The 19,628-nt window shown below is 37.9% G+C and overlaps 1 protein-coding gene across 1 annotated transcript in view; it reads left to right on the top strand.

Annotated features, from left to right (window-relative positions):
- The window catches only part of LNPEP (leucyl and cystinyl aminopeptidase), a 34,325-nt gene extending 15,610 nt beyond the window's left edge, over positions 1-18,715 (top strand). The window contains exons 9-18 of the mRNA XM_008634538.2: positions 2,253-2,384; positions 7,904-8,064; positions 10,595-10,683; positions 11,367-11,547; positions 11,913-12,069; positions 13,448-13,632; positions 14,290-14,451; positions 15,820-15,960; positions 16,968-17,049; positions 18,053-18,715. Coding sequence (XP_008632760.1) covers positions 2,253-2,384; positions 7,904-8,064; positions 10,595-10,683; positions 11,367-11,547; positions 11,913-12,069; positions 13,448-13,632; positions 14,290-14,451; positions 15,820-15,960; positions 16,968-17,049; positions 18,053-18,184 — 1,422 coding nt within the window. The 3' untranslated portion in view covers positions 18,185-18,715. The remainder of the gene's footprint in view (positions 1-2,252; positions 2,385-7,903; positions 8,065-10,594; positions 10,684-11,366; positions 11,548-11,912; positions 12,070-13,447; positions 13,633-14,289; positions 14,452-15,819; positions 15,961-16,967; positions 17,050-18,052) is intronic.
- The last annotated feature ends 913 nt before the right edge of the window (positions 18,716-19,628 follow it).

The raw sequence follows: 19,628 nt of genomic DNA, 5'->3' as shown, positions 1-19,628 counted from the left end.
CTGGTTGTCTGAAACTTGAGTATTCCTAATGTCTAGTGAGAGTTGTGTGTGAGGCTTATGTTATTAAAGGTTCTCAGTGCCTTGCTTAAAAATGTATTAGAGAAGAAATACCTGTATTTGCAAAATTTTTATTTACATTGTCTCAGCTTTAGATACCAGATTTTGGTAGTGTTGGAGGAAGACCTTTCGTTTGCTTATTTTGGATTAGCTGACATTTTTTTCCGTTGTTGTCTTGTACTTTCATCTAGTTAGAAATCATGGGGACAGCTATTTTTTGCTAGAAAATAATTAAATACTACATCTTCCTCTGCTCAGTGGAATGCCATGCCCATGACAGTTTTGGTTTGTTTCCTCTGATGTCTTTGTGCACGTCTCAGCTGGTCAACTCATGTTGTCTGGCATCCTTGAATAGTCTGAGATGCCAAATAGACCTAGGGTAGTGATGTGCTTCCATTTATTTTGGACTCTGTTTTCTCAACTGCAAGAACAGAGACGCGTGATTTTCAGGTTACCTTGGTTGCAAAATTAATTTGGATTCTCTCCTTTTATTGAAAGGCATGGCTGTTGTTTCATGCTTCAGAGGTGTTGTCTTGAGTAATTCCCTTTTTGGTGAGCTTTTGGAAGCTATGCATTGGGCACAATCATGTCTGTAGCCAACTATAGTGATACAAATTCTGTCAGTCTTTGATTGAAACTTCTCTCTATAGTTTCAGTGGAAAAGTTCTATAAGTGATTGGATTGGCATTTCAGTCAATTAGTGAGTATAACATTATATTTGGAGAATGATTTTATTACTTTATTGCTACTAATAAGTATCTGCAAATTTTGAATAGAATTGTACCAACCTACACCTTTAAGAGCTGACCAAAAGAGGTTTTGCAAATTGTTAGAAATAGTGTTTTCATGGTTGCTTTCTGTATTTCAAAGGATTTCATTGCATAGCTTTTCATTCAGGCATGAAGTTTTTGTATTCCACTACTCTTGTCCCTATAGCTTAGTTAGAGTTCTTGGCGATTCAAGTGAGAAGACATTTGCAATATAGTCCCTAATAAACGACGGGCTGTCTGTTACTGAATTGTATAACATAGTTTGTTTTGCTGTACTGCCAGCTGACACAGATTAGTAGGTGACCTCTACATTTTGCTGTCTGGAATAGAAATTATTGTACAATATTACTTTTAGTCTGACTGTTTTGCAGACTGTCAGTAAACCTAACATGCATGGGTGGGACAAGATCCACCTGCAACAACAGAGTGTATGGAAGTCTCTGACAGTAGGAAAAACAAAGTAGCAGAGCTGTAGGTTAAGTACAGATGCATACAGGAGAGGAAGTTGTGGCCAAATTATTAAAAACTGTAGTGAGGGCTATTCCTGCAGTTTGAGGTAAGCCTTCAGTTTCAGGTAAGATGTTACTCAAATTTGAAAACTTGAATTTGGAATGTGTGAGAACAATGCATTGTCTCTTTAAAGTCTCCTCCTTTACATCTTGTTTCTTTCCTAGAAATAGCATCAAAAATATAAAGTGCACCTTTAAACTATTCTTGATCTATGGCTGCTCATCTGCATTCAGTTCTACAGTACGCAAGTCATCAGGCGATTTACTTATTAGTGGCTGTGACATAGAAACATTCACAGCTCTTTTGATACTAAAACTACTCAGTTACTACTTTTTTTTTTTAACAAAACGTGGCTGTATTTAAACACATCAAAATGTACTTGTTCTTCTGCAGTCAATTTCAGCCTATCAAGTGTATCTCATCTTTTTCCTGTATTTTTAGGGTTTTGATATAACTGCAAATTATATGACTGTTAAACACTGACTCACAAGTGCAGTTCTGTACCATACAGATGAGTATTGGTAATGAAAAATGGCATCCAGCAGAGACATATCAGTAAGAAGGCAATATTTTTCAGATTATGTTAATTGGAAAAAATGTCAAATTCTACTGGTCCATTTTCTAATTGTAGTTTGAGCCTTTAAAATATATTTTTTCCAAAGCAGGTGGGAAAAATTTTCAAACTGCATTAGCCTTTTCTGTAACTGTATTTGGAGTTTGTGAAATATTAAAAGAATATTTTTTCAAGGCAACTGAGTGTAAAGGTAATTATTTGAAGAATATTATTTGGAATAAAATCTGCTAGCTTCTGAGTTATTCCTCTTCTGTGAAAGAGCTATAATATGCATATGCTTTAAAAAGTGCTGTAACTTCAATTTACTGATGAATTTTCTTTTTTGTTTTTTCTCCCTAAAGGGAGCTTCACTTCTTTTGATGCTGAAGCATTATCTCACTAAGGATGTTTTCCAAGCTGGCATTGAGGTATACTTGCATAATCACAACTACAGAACTGCCCAGAGTGATGACTTGTGGGACAGCATGAATGAGGTATCCGTCTTCAACACATGGTTCTTATTTTCTTTTTTTTTCTCCATGTCTTTAAGAGTGTCGTAAGTTTTTATTTGTCTCCTTGTTTATGAAAAATATAAGATAATAGACTGCAGGTAAATACTCTGAATTTTTTGCTCATCCTATTCCAAAGTTCTCTCATACAGATAGGGAGATTCCTGAAGCTTCTAGGGCTACATTGAGTATCATCCCAAAAAAGCACTGTGAGTGGGTGTGTGCTGCCATGCATGTCCATCCAGTATGCATGTATCTTCTCTTGAATTACATGTGTTAAGACCAGAATGAAAGTAATAAAATTTAGGATAAAATTTACTTTCAAGGAATAGCTAAATCCAGCCTCGTAGAGGTCTTGGGTTACTCTCGACTAGTGCGACTTTGTTTGTGATAGCTTCTGTTTTAACAAGTGTGCTGAAATTTTAGGAAAGCAGACTGTACAGGCAGCTCTCAAATGATAAGGGAAGCATAAGGTTGTGTCTAATTTTAAAATGAGTGTGAAGGGCTCAAGAAAGCAAAGGCTTGAGCAGAAGAGAGTGAGAGCCAGAGTCAGCAAGGCTGTGGGAGTCAGAGAGGCCAGGAAAAGGAGGGTGGAGAGACACCAAGGAAGGACAGAGGAAGGAATAAGGGTCCAGGGAACTACACGCCTGTTGGCCTGACCTGAGTGCCAGGGAACGTCATGGAGCAGATCATCTTTAGAACCATTACACAGCACATACAGGACAGCCAGGGAATCAGGCCCAGCCAGCACAGATTTAGGAGGGACAGGTCCTGCCTGACCAACCTGGTCGCCTTTTATGACCAGCTGACTCGCCTGGTGGATGAGGGAAAGGCTGTGGATGTTGTGTACCTGACCTTCAGCAAAGCCTTTGACACAGTCTCCCATGGCATTCTCCTGGAAAAGCTGGCAGCCCATGGCTTGGACAGGTGCATCTTTGCTGGGTTAAAAACTGCCTGCACAGCCAGGCCCAGAGAGCAGAGGTGAATGGTGTCACATCCAGCTGGGGGCTGGTCACCAGTGGTGTCCCTCAGGACAGTGGTGCTGCCAGTTCTGTTTAGTATCTTTATTGATGGTCTGGACCCAGGGATCAAGTTAATCCTCATTAAATTTTTAGAGGACACCGAGCTGGGCAGGGATGTTCACCTGCTGAAGGGCAGGAAGGCTCTGCAGAGGGATCTGGACAGGCTGGATTGATGGGCCAAGGCCAGTGGTATGAAATTCAACGAGGCAAAGTGCTGAGTCCTGCACTTGGGTCACACCAATCCCTTGTAGTGCTACAGGCTGTGGGAAGAGTGGTTGGAAAGTGGCCCAGTGAAAAAGGACCTGGGGGTGCTGGTGGACAGTGGCTGAACCAGACTGAGCCAGGAGTGTGCCCAGGTGGCCCAGAAGGCCAGTGGCATCCTGGCCTGTATCAGCAATAGAGTGGCCACCAGGACCAGGGAAGTGATTGTCCCCCCCTCAGCACTGGTGAGGCCACACCTCAAGTTCTGCGTCCAGTTCTGAGCCCCTCAGTTCAGGAAGGACATTGAGGTGCTGGAGTGTGTCCAGAGAAGGTCAACAATGCTGGTGATGGGTCTAGAGCACAAGTCCTATGAAGAGCAGCTGAGGGAGCTGGGGTTGTTTGTCCTGGAGAAAAGGAGGCTCAGGGATGACCTTATCGCTCTCTGCAAAATCCCTCTAAGGAGGTTGTAGCCAGGTGGGGGCTGGCCTCTTCTCCAAGGCAACCAGCAACAGGGTGAGAGGACGTGGCCTGAAGCTGCGCTGAGGGAGGTTCAGGTTGGATATCAGGAAGAATTTTTTCGCTGAAAGGGCAGTTAAGCATGGGAACTGACTGCCCAAGGAGGTGGTGGAGTTATCCCTGGGGGTGTTCAAGAAGCAACTAGTATCTTTTAGTTGATACGATGTTCAGTTATAGGTTGGACTTGGTAATTGCAGAGGTCTTTTCCAACTTCAATGATTCTGTGATTCTATGAAGAGCTGTTGAAGGTCAGAGAGCAGGGAAGGGGTAGAGGCATAAGGATTGAAGGGAAAAAGGACACAAGGGGAAGAGAGTAGGAGAGAGTGCAGTGGAGGAAGTGCTCAAGAGGGAGTGAGTATGTGCAAGAGAGACAGTGACTCTAACAAGCAAGAGCTGCTGAGTACCTCAGGGAGTGTCAAGGTAGTTGTATAAGGGAAGGGAACAGATTTCCCAATGTTTGTGTATATTGCATAGTATATATTAAAGTCTGAAATACATGTGAGGTTCCCTCACAGAAGCCAAGTTCTAGGCAGGGTACTGACTTAATATTTAATTTTGGTTCTTGGCATCTACCTTATGATACTCAAATTTCTGAAGAACAGGAGTCAGCTGTCACAGGTGGCTGTAAATTTGCCTGTTTAGTTATAACGTAGTCACTAGTTGGCCCATTAGTGATTGACTGTTGCCGATAGCAGTCTGTGACTCTTGTGACAGAGAATTCTTCTTGTGGAAAAGTGACTTTTATAACGCCAAAGAGACTTTCCTCAACCTTTCACAAATGCCTCACATTTAATTAATGTGAGAGCTTAACTAACTAGGTGCAGGATTTAACTATTACCACAATACAGGAAAAGAGTAATCCTCAAAACTTTAGACTACTTGCTTTGTCTGTCTCTGGCTCAGAGTAGCTGTTGTCATTGTTGTTTATTATTATTATTATTATTACCCTACTCTTTGCTTTACCTTTTCTGCAAACTCAGCAGACCCCTTTCTCCAGTTGTTTGGAACCTTAGTTATCATCTTGTAAGAGTCAAAAAGTAATGGTTTCCAACTCTGGGATTGCTTCACCTGCTTGTATTACTCTTGCTAAATAAATCCCATCCAACAAACTTAGTAACATCTAGTCTGAAAACTCACTGTGGTTTCCTTTTTTATTGATAAACAACCCTTTGTATTTCATGCTAATTTAATAGTTACCAAATTTCTGCTGACATTAGGTATTTAACAACTGTCTGACTGAAGTTACCCTTCTGTGTGGAGGAGCCCACCAACTGGTTCTTTATGTGTTTTCTGATGCTTCTTACAATGTTTCCTTTTCCTTCTGTCCATTTCTGACTGCACCTCATTTTGTGGCTGAGTCTCTGGTATGGTTTGTGGGCTTCTTGCATGTGAGTGTTAATGCTGTCCATTTTGTGTTTTTACACAGCCTACACTTTCATATGCTTTCATATTCCCCTTGGTATTGCAGTGGATTAGTTTATATTTGGGCTTTTAATCCTTTTGGTTCCCTGAGAAGGTGTCAATTTTCTGCACTCCTTTCTTCCCACTGATTTTCTATTGCTGTTCTGAATTTACTGAAATGTACTGTCCCTGTGCCCATTTTCTTTTGCTTTGGTATTCATTCTGTCCAATATTTTTCTTCTTGTCTCTTGAATTCTTGTTTTCTTTTGCTTTCTGATGATCTTTCACCTTCAAATTCTGAGCCAGATTCTGTTGACAGACAGCAAAATCTAGGCAGGCTTCATGGCTGATTATTTCCCCTGTCCCTGGTATCAAAGGTTCGTCCATTCTAGGAGCCTGATAGAAAGTTTTTGCTTAGTAATGTTTTCCCCCAGTAGATGTCTGAGTAATTAAAATTATGTGAACTATAAGTAAGTGAATAGGTCACACAAAATATTGTGCTCCTATCTGATCTTTGGGTTGTTTGATACCGTTGTTACGGCCCTTGAACTCTAGCCAGTGTCCAGGACTGTTAGAAGTTCCTTCAAAAAAGGAAAAGAAACAAAAATCTTTCAAAGTTTCAAGAGGTCGTAACTGTGTCTGGACTTCTTGATCATTCTCTGGTTTAGATATGTACTGTTTCACTGAGTCTTCCTTGTAACAATTAACTCATTAGTATTACCATGTATTGAGATACTTGGTATACTTCTCAGTTGTTTTCCATATGCATAGTAATAGTAAAAACAAACCTGTGATATTCAGCAAATTGACTGGCTCTTTTTTCCCTTGTGCTGCCATTAATTATGTCTAGGCTGAAGGTGTTTAAAAATTCAAACCATGAGAGTGTCATTTTCTTTGAACATAAATTTTTGTATACATTTTTCACATGGCAAAATGCACTATCATTTCTTAAGTCTTAACCTTCTCTGTGGAAATGGAACATAAAAGGCCCCTGTTAATCACAGTTGGAGTGAAGATGAGAAAATGCATGGGCATTAAAAGAAACATCAACATGGCAAGAAAACTTTGGTATACATTACCTAGAAGGATGAAATCATTTTCTTGTGTTGTTTTCATTGAAGTTAGGAGCTGCTGTTCAAAGAAGAGATGTCAAGAAAATAAATTATTGACAATAAATTCTTGCGAAGATGAACTGTGAACCAATAATTTCGAATAATTGGTTTATTTCAGGTGATTTGGGATTTTATATTGGAATAGAATTATTTCAGCGGAGCAAATTTCAAAGTTACTCATGTGTCTACAGATTACACACAAACCTTTCTGCCAGTCTTTAGGTAGCCAGCAGTGGGCAACACTGTAGTACCAGTTAAAGCTTGAGATAATAAGACAGAGAAAGAGGATTTAGCCAGAGTGGTTTGGGGGAGTATGTAAAAAGTAAAAAAACCCAAACATGCAGACTTCAAATTCTATAAATCTGAAGTGTTTGATATAGAATTGCTTCCCTGAAATTGAAACCCCTGTTGAAGGTTTATGGTCATTCTCTACATAAATAGTATCTTATTTTCCCATAAGGGTGAACTGTACGTATTACAGGCTTGAACAGAGAACAGTGGGCATTAAGATGCTTCTCTGAACTATTGAAAGACACAGTATAGGTTGGTAAAAGTTAATGTAACTTGAATAATGATGTATTAATTTCCTTATGTTCCTGATAGCTCAGCCTAAAACACATTTTTGCAAGTTGGGGGACATACTATCTTTTTCAGGGTAAAATGTTTTCTCTGCTAATAAAGAGATGGTAATACATAGCCATTATAAAGTACTTGTTCTCAGAGGGGATGTTCCTTAGAGATTAGAAGATTAGAAGTCAAAGGTAAAGCTATGCAAAGGCTGGTAAGTGGTAGGGGGAAAAAATAAATTTATAAAGGATATGTGGGTTTGTTGTACAAATACCATCACTGTACTTCGATTTCTAATATTAATTTCAGAATTTAAAAAAGATTTTTCAACTTGAAACACTCGCATAATGTCAGCATACCAATAAGGAAAGAGAAAGGATGGGAAGAGTTTGGGATCTTACTGTAGCTTTCTCTTCTGTAACATTGTCTCTCCACCCTTACTACAATATCAGTTCAACTTACCTGATGTTTCCAGTTTGTCTTTCTACTGCTTGGCTAGGATTCCCTCAACTTAAAATAAAAACTACTTGCTCCCCTAAATTGTTGCTTATGAAATGTACAAGTTTGCTGTCAAAGCAATTGTTTACAGATGCAAAATCATGCTACCACTTAATCAGTAACTTAAGAAGAAAGTTAAGTGTTCTCCATTTGCTATTTTCTTGTTATGTTATGATTGTTTTTACAGATTACCAATGGAACACTAGATGTAAAAAAAATGATGAAGACTTGGATTGTGCATAAAGGATTTCCTTTAGTCACTGTTGTCCGAAAGGGAAAGATTATTTCAGTACAACAAGAGAAATTTTTGTATCGTGTGGAACCAGAAAATTGGACATCAGATGCAAGGTTATTACCTTCTCAATACCTTTTATCCATTAAAAGCAAGCTGCTGTCTTAAACCTTTCTCACTTGTATTCAGGCCTTTTAGTGTTTCCTTTGGAGGCAGGTAGTAATAGAGAATTCAGCACAGAAACTCACACATCTAGTATCTACCTGAAGACCCATGTCTATTTCCACTGAAGCAACTGGTAAAAATTGGTGACACCATTTGTAATCTGAGTTTCTTACATGCATCCTTTCCTGAAGCTTTTAAGCTTGACATCATGAGTTGGCTTTCAATACCAAAAGGCAGATCTCATAAGTAAAGGTTTCTCTACATTTGAGGAAGTTCTGTGTGTTTAACAAGAATCTGAAGAAAGGCAGGTTGCAGAAGTTTTACAGAAGTTACAGATGCATGCATCCTACTTTAGAGCTTCTGCTTCTTACTGCCAAAACTCAGTGTACATCTTGGGCTTTGCTAGAGGAAGGTAGAGAATCTCAAATCAATGCTTTCTTGGCTTTGAAATTTTAAGATGACACTAATGCATGACATCAAATGACTGAATATATAACAGAGGCAACATCCATTGTACCAAAACCTAAAAGGAAGTACATATGCAAATACTGAAGAAGCAAAGATGTGGCAGTTGGTAATTTTAAAATTTCATTTACTACAAATATAACTTACCTTATTACCCTCAACAGTGTTCTAACAAAAATATGAAAGTGTGAATTCTTCTGGGATTTTGCTGGTTTTATTCAGTTGTTTGAAGTTTTAACAGGAACTGAGTCCTTTGCACCATCTTGCAAAAATTAGGTCTGTGAAAGAAATTTGTCTCTTGAAATGTAGGAATTTAGAGGGCTCTGTTTTATTTTGGTTATGCGGAGGAAGAAAAGCAATGTTGGGTTGACAGATAAGGGAGGAAGGGAAGGATTTTTAATCTAAGTAATTTCTGTTTCTAATTGATGTAAATTTGGTGCATGCATGAAAAGGTTTTGAAGAAGAGCACTCTGTGTGAGTCATACATAGAGGGGGTCCCTGTCAAAATCAGATTAATATGTGCAGCTTCTTTCATCCCACTCAGACCTGTGTTTTCTCTAAATAGCCAAGTCCTTATCATCATTATGAGCCTCCTTAGCACTTATTCTTCCAGCTTGCAGTTCACTTAAGAAAGTCTTTGTGGTATGCAATTAATTATGGTTTCTATACCATGGATTGGTATCTGAGTCTTGTACTTGGATCATTTTTTATTTTAGTTAAAACTTGTAAAAGATCAGAAAAACAATGTTGGACTCAGGTAAAAATAGTACTGGATGAATTTCTGATGCAGCCAGAGATTTACTGTCTATATGATTTTGGACAAGCTACCTAGCATGCTGGAACTGGGAAAGAAGTACTAGGAAAAGTGGAGTCCATCAGGGGTCCATATTGGGACTGCTGCATTTTAAGATCTTCATCAATGACGTTCACAGTGAGATCAAGTGCCCCTGCAGAGAATTTGTGGATGACACCAAGCTGAGCGGTGCAGTTGATGTGCTTGGGGGAAGGGATGCTATCCAGAAGGATCTGGACAAACTTGAGCAGTGGACCCTTGGTCAGGGTAGCCTCTGATATCAACAGGCTGGGGGATGAGCAGATCAAGAGCAGCCTTGCAAAGGAGGACTTGGGGGGACTGGTGGTACTGGACACAAGTCAGCAGTGTGCACACACAGCCCAGAATTCCAGCTGTATCTTGAGGTGCATCCAAAGCAGTGTGGGCAGCAGGGGAGGGAGGGGATTCTGCCCCTCTGCTCCCCTCTAGTAAGACCCCACCTGGAACACTGCATCCAGCTCTGGGGTCCCCAGCACAGGAAGGACAGGGACCTGTTGGAGTGAGTCCGGATGAGGTTCACAAAAATGATCAGACGGACAGAACACCTCTCGTACAAGGACAGACAGACAGTTTGGGCTGTTCGCCCTGGAGGACAAAAGGCTCCGGGGAAAACTCACTGCACTCTTTCAGGTACTTAAAAGAAAGATGGGGACAGACTTTTTAGCAGGTCCTGTAGTGATAGGACAAGGAGCAATGGTTTTAAAATAAAAAAGGGTAGATTTAGACTATACTATAAGGAATAGTATTTTTACAGTAAGGGTGGTGAAACAGTGGCAGTGGTAGCCCAGGGAGGTGGTCAATGCCCCATCCCTGAAAACATTCAGGGCCAGGTTGAATGGGACTCTGAGCATCATGATCTAGTTGAAGATGTCCCTGCTCATTGCAGGGGAGCTGAACTAGATGACCTTAAAAGGTCTTTTCTAAAACCTTTTCTTCCAAGCTGTTCTATAAAATTTACTCATTTCTCAGCATGGTGGAACTAAAAAATTAATTTCTGTGCATGCTGTGCATTTATTCTTTCATCATGTCCTGATTATATAGGTGAGATTTATACTTTATTATTCTAGCATTCAGTGATTCTAGTATTACTAGTATACAAAAGTGCTTAAAATGAAACAAAACAAACCATTCAAGAGCGATAGTATGCATATAGTATGTCAGTTAACATTTGTTTTCCTTTGCAGTTACCTGTGGCATATTCCTCTCACTTACATTACAAATAGGTGCAACTTTACCCATTGTACTAATGCATATTTACTGGATCAGAAGTCAGGTATGTGACTCATAACTTTGGTAGCAAGTTGACATGATTTTTCTGAGAACACCCTTGAGTAAGATGTGAAGGTGAAAACATACAGGTACAAAGTAATTACAGAGATCTGGAGCAAAGCACTGCTGCTGTTGTCATCATCAGAGAGTTGGTTCCCTATAGCATGTATGTATAAATAAATGACAGCAACTGGAACAGAAGCACAGGTTTGAAATTTGTAAAAGCCTATGCTTTTCATCACAGTGCATACACACAATCTCTCAAACTGCAGGGTCTTTAGAGAGCAAGAAATGTGAAAGTTGGTCTGCCGGTTTGTTGAAATGTTAGGAAGTAACTTTCCACTGAAATATTTATTTTATTTAATTGTGTAGGAAGATACTGTATTTGGAACAGTAGATGGGGCTGTTTGAAAGAAGGACTGGACAGAAGGAGAGGAATTAACTGATGCAGCTTGGGGCAGACTGTGATAATGTTCATTCAATCAGATGTAGGAAGAAGGATGAGGAAGTACAACCTGGAATTTTTGAGCCTTTCGAAACCTTTGTACTGGCTTTTCCTTCTTCGTAATACGGGGAAATAGCATGAAAGAATTCACTCTCTGAAACTAGTCTACTTCATAGACTTTGATTTGAACAAACAGTTGTTAAATATTTGTTTCTGCTGATAACATACTGTCTGTCCACTAGCTGTCATTGAACTTCCAGAAGAGGTGGAATGGATAAAATTCAATGTGGACATGAATGGCTATTACATAGTACACTATGCTGAAGACTGGAAAATACTGATTGACCTGTTGAAAAAAAACCACACTGCTCTGAGTCCTAAAGACAGAGCGAATTTGATCAACAATATCTTCAACCTTGCACGGTAAGACTTCTGTATGGGACAACAGGTTTAATACTTGTTTGGAGTTTTTTCCAAGTCAGAAGACATGAGATTTGGTTTCTAGAAACAACTGCATTAGAGACATTTTAATTCAGTCAATAGCTTTGTTGGAACTGTTCACTGATGCTTCCATATTGGTGCTAGATGTTATCTTCCTGTTCTTTATAGCATCATCTATTTATTGGGATCACAGAGAGCCACATGATAGTTTCCATTTCTGGCAGACACTGTTTTCTTTAGTGTCTTATTTCTCTGTTAGTGTAATGGAAAGCATCAGTTCTGATCTTGTTTCAGGGAGTGCATTTATTTTGTAATCCATTTTAATGTTTGTTTTCATTTACCCATAGTCTAGGAAGAGAGTCTCTGGAAAAGGCCTTTGAGTTGATTGATTACCTTAACAAAGAGAACTGCACTGCACCACTTACTCAAGCTTTGTTTCAGCTGAGTCTTATATACAACCTTTTAGACAAAAAGGGTGAACAACAACTGGCAGGACGAGTCATGGTATGTCTTACTTTTTCATAAATTATAATTTGAAATAATTAGCTATAATGTTCTTTATAGTTACATTATCTTTTTACGTGTTGACTGCTGAACATACTCAGTAATTTCACTAAGTTGGATGGGGATTCTAGAGAGTTACCAGTCTTGCCAGCTTTTTCTAATGATTTCTTTTCAAAATGCTACATTTTTTGGATCAGCTTCTTCCCCTCTCCTTCCCCTGTTTCCATACCATACCCATATGCCCCAAACTGTTTTGTAGGGAGTGTGGTGCAGTGGGAACACAGTGGTGTCTGGGGCTATCTTAAAGTGTCCATACAGGTCAATTTAGCACAAATATGTAATTAAACAGAATCCATGTACTTTTCTTATATAGAAAAGTTATTTTCAAAAGTTAGAGTGGCTGGAAATCTAATTGCTCTGTAGAGAGACAGGAGAAAAAAATTGTACTGTTTTCTGTAAAAATAGAAACACAAAGATAGTTGTCACTGTTCTGTTCCAGTTGTGTAATAGATTAATACAATATAGTGCTACAGGCTTTGCAGTGAAATCAATACTGTAGGTTCAGTTCTTGAAGAGGATATGTCTTATCATTTCTCTGTTTACCTTCTTATTATGGAGCTTCTTCTCCGTATTCATGCACTGGTTTAAAATGATCCTTGCTGCTTTATGTTGTAAAATGTCAGTAAAGGGATTTAGTCTATAAGAAAATTATTAAATGATTAGGTAAAATAGCAGGTGTTTTTTCTTTATGCTAGGTAGGGATAATTAGCAAGTGCTTAAGGAAACATAAGAAACAAAAAGCACTCTTTTAATTTACCCAAAGTTGTTACATACCTGCTATAAACATCCCACACTCTGGTTTGCAATGCAGTGTCTATGCAGTTTTATTTAAGTTCAAAAGTTTCAGCTGAGATGCGGTAGCTGATCAGGCATCCAGCTGTGGTTTTGGCAAGCTACAGAACTACAAAACTGAAGGGTGTTCAGCCTATAGACAGACAAAAGTTGTTTCTTTGTGTTAAACAAAGGTATATTAACTGTGACTTGGTAAAGTTAAAAGAAACATACAGAAGTTGTAGTTAGTTGAGGTTGTAAGCTGTTTACAAGCCAGCCTGAGCCATGGCTTGAAGAGTAGTCTTAAGTTTCCGTGTGCAATTTTAGATGTAACCTGGCCCACCTTTCAGATTTATGTGCTATGTGATACTTATTCCTACAGTTAAGAAACAACATGCGTAAATTGGAATAAATAGATGAAAAACGACAATGTTTAGCTTCCACAGTTCTAAAGCTCAACTTTTTTTTCTTATTTTAAACTAATTTTGTATATAAAAAATCCTCTTGGAAGGAATTAACTATTGCTAGTAAGTTTTTCCTCCTTTAGCGTAGAATAGAGCACTTGCTTGGGGATAAAATTGATCAACAGCACTGGACAGATGATGGGACCTTGTCTGAACGAGAGCTCCGGTCAACACTGCTGGCTTTTGCCTGCACCCATGATATAAGAAACTGTAGAACAACTGCCACTGAGATGTTTGAGACGTGGATGAAGTCTAACGGAACAATAAGGTACCACAAAAACTGAGTTTCCACTTCTTTTACTCATCTGTTTTCCTGTTACACTGCCACCATTATATTGGGGAAAAATACCCCAACAACAAACAGAACAATGAAAAAAAACCCCCATCACACCACCCCACCTGCTTAGTATTGATAAAGAACATAAATCTGTCTTTAACTGTTCCCTGTGTAAAAGTAATTGCTGTTTCACAGTGAGAGGATGACTGCGCTAGACTTTGTCTCCAGTGTCATTAAGTGTGACAGCAAAACCAGCCACAAATTGCTGTCATCTGCCTTTCCTGAGCTACATGTTGAAAGAAGATTACTTAGTGGCAAAGCCAAAGCACACTTTTTTATCATGCAGAATTCATTCTGCACTGGATTCATTTGTGTTTTGAGTCATAGAAAATTCTCAGGTTTTTTGTACAATTTACTTTGTTTTCATGCAACTAAATTATTTGCTTTTTCCTAGTGACTGAAAGTATTAGATTGGCATGAATTCAGTCCAGCAAACTTTAACAATTGCTGCAGAATCAAATTGCTCGAAAGAGAGGCATCTCTTTCAGGTTAATCTTTTAATTTTGTGACTTCTTTCTTCTTTTCTCAGGTGAGCATTTTTGTGCCCCCTTAGTTTATTTGTTTTGTTGATTTTGTTTTTCCCTGTAGTCTGCCTAGTGATGTTATGAAAGCCATATTTGCAGTTGGAGCCAAGTCTAATGATGGCTGGGAATTCCTCCTGAAGATGTACTCCTCTTCAGTTTCTGAAGCAGAGAAAAGCAAAATGATTAAAGCCTTGGCCAGCACAGAAGATGCCAGAAAGCTGATCTGGTATGAAGAAGCCAAAAAGTTGTATGCTGTGTGAATTACAAGTGATAACAATCTTCTTGGAAAAGTGCATTGTCTTTTTTCTACTGCTGAAAACATTTCTGATTGCTAAAGAAAATCCATCCAAATGTTTTGCACAGGCTTCTATACACGTGAAGAACCTGACATTTTTTACTTGAAAATAACTTATGCAATAGAGAAGCACAAAAGACCAAATTCTGAATATGCATAAAGAGGAAAGAATTTAACTGAAAGGCTTTGTACTACTGGTAACAGAAAATTTTAGATTTTGCAGTATGGGTAACAAAATTGCAGGCTGTTCTATAGAACCTTAAAAGATTAGTATACCTTTATAATCAAAAACTAGTTGATGTCTGTTTCCCGCGCTTTCACATGTCGGAGGAAGATAACTTCAAGGGATGGGACTATGCAATTACACGAATTTATTGTTTAAAATAACAAACGCATCAGTCGAGGCGTGAGATTTTACAACACCTCCGAGTAATGGCGACTAGTCACAAGATTTAGGGTTACATAATAATTTATAACTTTCTAATCCAATAGATACTTAAAACGACACTTTGTTTTGGATTTATGACCTATCACCTGTGGCACTTCTCACTGCAATGCAGCTGTGTCTTGACCAATAACTTCTCATGTCACGTACACACAGATGTCTCTCTTATACCATCTACATTCTTAACTTAAACTATATAAAACCACACTATTATATTTTAAAACCCTTCACCAAAACACCCAGTGTACAATTTTACTTATAATGATAGGAACACAAGTTTGTAATCCTTTTGCTTAAAGTCCACAAATCTCTGTCAATTAAGCCAGACCTAGTCTCTTCCAGGGTTGTAAATCAAAGCCTCCTTTAATTGCAGGAGTTTCTACTCCTCTGTCTCCCACAAGTTGAGGTATTTTTTTGCTTGGGTTTTTTTTTCTTTTCTTTTTCCCTTTCTTTAGGTGACATTTTGACTTTACATTATGTTCCCCTCTATGGACTAATCTCAGTACTTCATAGAGAGCACAAACTTCTCCTGCTAATCCAGCTTCCCTCTCTTACCTCTTTGATGTATTGTTTTTCTTTTACAAACTATTAGAATTTACTTCATCTTTTCCAACACCAATGAAAATTCAGGTACTTGGTTTAGAGCTAAGGTCACTCTGATTTCTGGAAATTAAAGCTGAGTAAGTACAGTTGTTGTAATAAAATGTAACATCGGTTTCTTCCAGATGCCAGAAGTTGCTTGCTTGATGTATTATGTAAACTTTTTCCATCTAATTGAGGACTTTTGGGAGACCCATGTGAACATATGAATAGAAGTTTTTTTCCTGTCTCTTTTCATATGCTTTGTCTCCTAGGCTAATGCAGAACAGTCTTGAAGGAGAAATCATCAGGTCACAGGAGCTTTCACATATCATAGCAACTGTTAGCCAGAGTTTGCCTGGGTATTTGCTGGCCTGGGACTTCGTCAAAGAGAACTGGGAAAAGCTTATACGAAAGTAAGGCTTTTGATGCGGCTGAAACTTCAAACTCACAGTGGCAAAAGCACCTGTTTGTTTCTTTCAAACAAGACAATGAATAGTTGCATTCATATAAAAAGATTCATATTAAAATAGTAAATAATGTTTTAAAATCAGAGGTTACAAACATAACTTGCTACGTAAGTTTTGAAGTCTCACCAGTTGTTGATGGGACTTTGGAGCTTCCTAGAACCTCAGCATAATTCTAAACAATCTTGATCTTAATTTTTCTTGAAAGGTTGCTGTCTCTAAGATGATTGGTTCAGTTGCAGGATATTTATGTGGATCAGATGGATTCAGAAGATGATCCAGAGAATTAATTCAGCATTTATTTTTTCTGCATTGTTACAGCACTCCTAAAACCAAGTAACCAAAATATCCCACTTGCTTCAGAAATCTGTTCTCTTTAACTGGGTTTGAAGGGTACCCAGCAGGAAAGCTGACCCCCCCCAAGTCTTCAAAATCTAACAGTACTGGAAACCTGTATTTCTAAATCCCAGCTTTGATTTTAAACAGTTTCACATTACTAAAAAAGTTTCTCCTCAGTGAAAACTTCTGCTCTAGGAAGCCCTTCATAACCAATATTACAAAGTTACTTCACTTGAAACGAAACGTGGTTGCAAGTTCAATTATAGTAGAGCTTTAGAACACATACATACCACAAATACGGATCTTGATATTCATTGTATGGTGTCCTCAGTTCTTTACTATTTGACTTGTGATAGAAGTTTGAAAATTTTCCATGGGTTTTGCTCTTATGTTACATTTTTAGAGGGAATAGGGAGCTAGAGGCTTGGATTTCTAGGACGGTATATTTCTTTTGAAAAATAAGGTTTGTAGTTGTAATGTAAGGTACTGAATTTAAGTGCTTTTAATAATTTCCAACTGCTAAACAAAAAAGTAGAAATAGTAGAAAAGAATGTATACATTTACCAAAACTCCATCTTAAAGTGTCTCCTAGCTGAAAATACTTGTTTGTCTTTCAGGTTTCACCTAGGCTCATATACTATCCAGAATATCATTAGCTGGTCAACTTCTCAGTTTGCAACGAAGGCACATCTGCTTGAGGTTGGTGGCTCAATCTACCAGAAAGGGGTATCTTCTAGTGCCAATGCTGTTTTCATTTAGTTGAACGATGATGAATACACATGTTCACATGTTATTTATATCCTCGACACCCTTTTGTGAGGATATACATCAGTTGCTTTCCCTATTCCAAACATGGCAAATATATCCATAAACACTGGGAGATTATATACTGAGTCTGTGACAGAGTTGCATTACAGAGTTGAACGCAGTTATTGGTTTATACTGTTGTGTTTTCCTATGCACTGGAACACACTGTCTCACAAAATAATGATTTGATCTGTATATAATTTTGGTCTAGAATTTGTAAACAAGCTATGCTTTTTGTACCTCTGAAATGTGATACATTTTTATGTGCCATAAAAATGGCTTTATTCTGTTTTTTCCTGTCAGCAATCCCAAAGAGTTATAGTGGAAATTGAGTATCAGTCAATAATTGTTTAATAGCTTTTAGAAAGCTCTGTCATCTTCTCTAACAAGGTCTTGAAGTTAATATATCAAGAATCATTCAAGATTTAGTCTAATGTTTTCATTCAGATAATTTGGTAGAGATAGTTGTTAATGGTTTGACCTATAATACTTTAACTGTTAGCATTGACAGGTATAATGATGATTGGGTGTGGGGGCTGTTCCAGAATGCTGAAGAGGGTTGCTTGCAACAACCAATTCTGTGTCACAGAATAGGACTCATTTTCCAGAACTCTGCATACTCTCTGTTGGCTTTGTGATATGGTAAATCAATTTCTGTTTATTGGTGAAATGATATATTGAAAACGAATGAGTTATGGCTGCTGTATTCATGAAAAATGCTTTTCTTTCATTTTGGGAGCTCCTTTGAGAGGTTTACTTACTGCATAGATACAAACAATTCTCAAAAATTGATCTTCTGCAACATGTGTGTAGCCTTTGCTACTGAACCTATTTGTCTGGCTAGTGTTGATTTTAATTAAGATCTTCTTTTTCTTTCTTTTTTCTTGCTATGCAGGTCAAGTCATTTTTTGAGTCAAAGTCAGAGGAGAGTTCTCAACTGCGTTGTGTAAAAGAGGCAATTGATACAATTCAGCTCAATATCCAGTGGATGGAGAGAAACTTGGCAAAGCTACAAGAACTGCTATAGTACATATAATACTGTGCTGTGTCAGCCATTTAGGAGCTCTGTGAGCAGTTACTGTGTTTCATTTGCAAAAGCCAGGGTGAAACCAGGCATCACTGCAACATTGCACTATTAAGGAGTCTAGATAGCTCAGGGCATGTCTCAGATAAATTTTTATTTTCCTTGAAGCATTTTTGAGCAATATGTAAGTATTTACCCTGAAACTGTTTTCATCTATAGACCAAACATCTGCACAAATGATTAAATATAATTTTATATGTTAAACTTACGCCCTTTCTTTTGGAGTTGTGTTATAATTTCTTGGCGGTGGGTTAATATTGGCAGTCAGGTAAGAAAGAAAGAGTTACCGTGAACTGTTACTATTTTGCAGACTGCTCATTGAGCAGTAGATTTTTGTTCTTAATGCAAAATTGTATGTGGTTTCCACATTTGTAGATATAGAAGCTGTTGTGAAACAGAATTGTATTTCAGGTATGTAAGTAGTAGTGAATGTTACAAAGTTTGAGAGGTGAAATAAATACAATTCCAATTTGATTTAAGTTTAGATTTTTTATTTTCATGGTGTTCTTTAGGAATTACACGTAAAAAAATAAATCTTGTGCTAATAGTATACAATTTGATATATAAAGTGGCTGGATAGTAGTATGGAAAAGAAGAAACAGAAAGCAAAACCAAGTGTTTTAGATATGGGATTTCCAGGAACAATGGTGTGACTTTGGAACTTCTACTCTGAATTTATCAGAGAGTTTTGAGAATCTCATCATTAATCATCAAACTTTAACTGATTTTGCTGTATTGGTCTCTGACCAACTGCACAAAATTGTATTTTTTCATGTTGGTTCATCTTTTAGACTGACTGCTGATTTGTGCCCTTTTGATGAGTGACTTCCAATTTCACCACTTGTTGCAGAGGATTTGCAGTTGACAGATACGTCAGTCACTTCATTTTTGTAAACTTCTGGTCTTTCATTGCCTTGCAAATCACAGTATAATGTGTCATCATTGCTCACTCTTTCTGGCATTAGTTTTAGGAAAGCTTCTAATTTAGATTTTAGTGATTTGTTTTTCTAATACTGTGAAAAATCTTGTGAGACAAATCCTCAAACTCCCTTAAAGAATAGGAGCTAAAACCCTAATGTGCTCCACTAGAAAGGCAAATACCTGCAGTGCAATCTGTGTCTTTCAGAAGTGGTGAAAAAACCCATTTTGGAGGTATAGTATATAAGTACAGTACATGCAAGAGTAAGCATACTTTTTTTTCCTTTTCATTTCACTACCAATGTATCTTTTGTGGATTCATAGAAGCAGATTTAGAACTGTTGTTAAATTATGAAATGAGAATTGCAATTAAGTATATTCTTGGAGTTTTTATACTGTCATGTGTTATTACTTTGATTCCTCCTTTATTTTAAATCTTTGAAATTCTACAGAAATACTATTTCCATCT

This window comes from Corvus brachyrhynchos, unplaced genomic scaffold (assembly GCF_000691975.1).
Source record: "Corvus brachyrhynchos isolate BGI_N302 unplaced genomic scaffold, ASM69197v1 scaffold22, whole genome shotgun sequence".
Lineage (NCBI taxonomy): Eukaryota > Metazoa > Chordata > Aves > Passeriformes > Corvidae > Corvus > Corvus brachyrhynchos.
The sequence above is the reverse complement of the archived record's forward strand: the minus strand, read 5'-3'. Positions and strand labels throughout refer to the sequence as shown.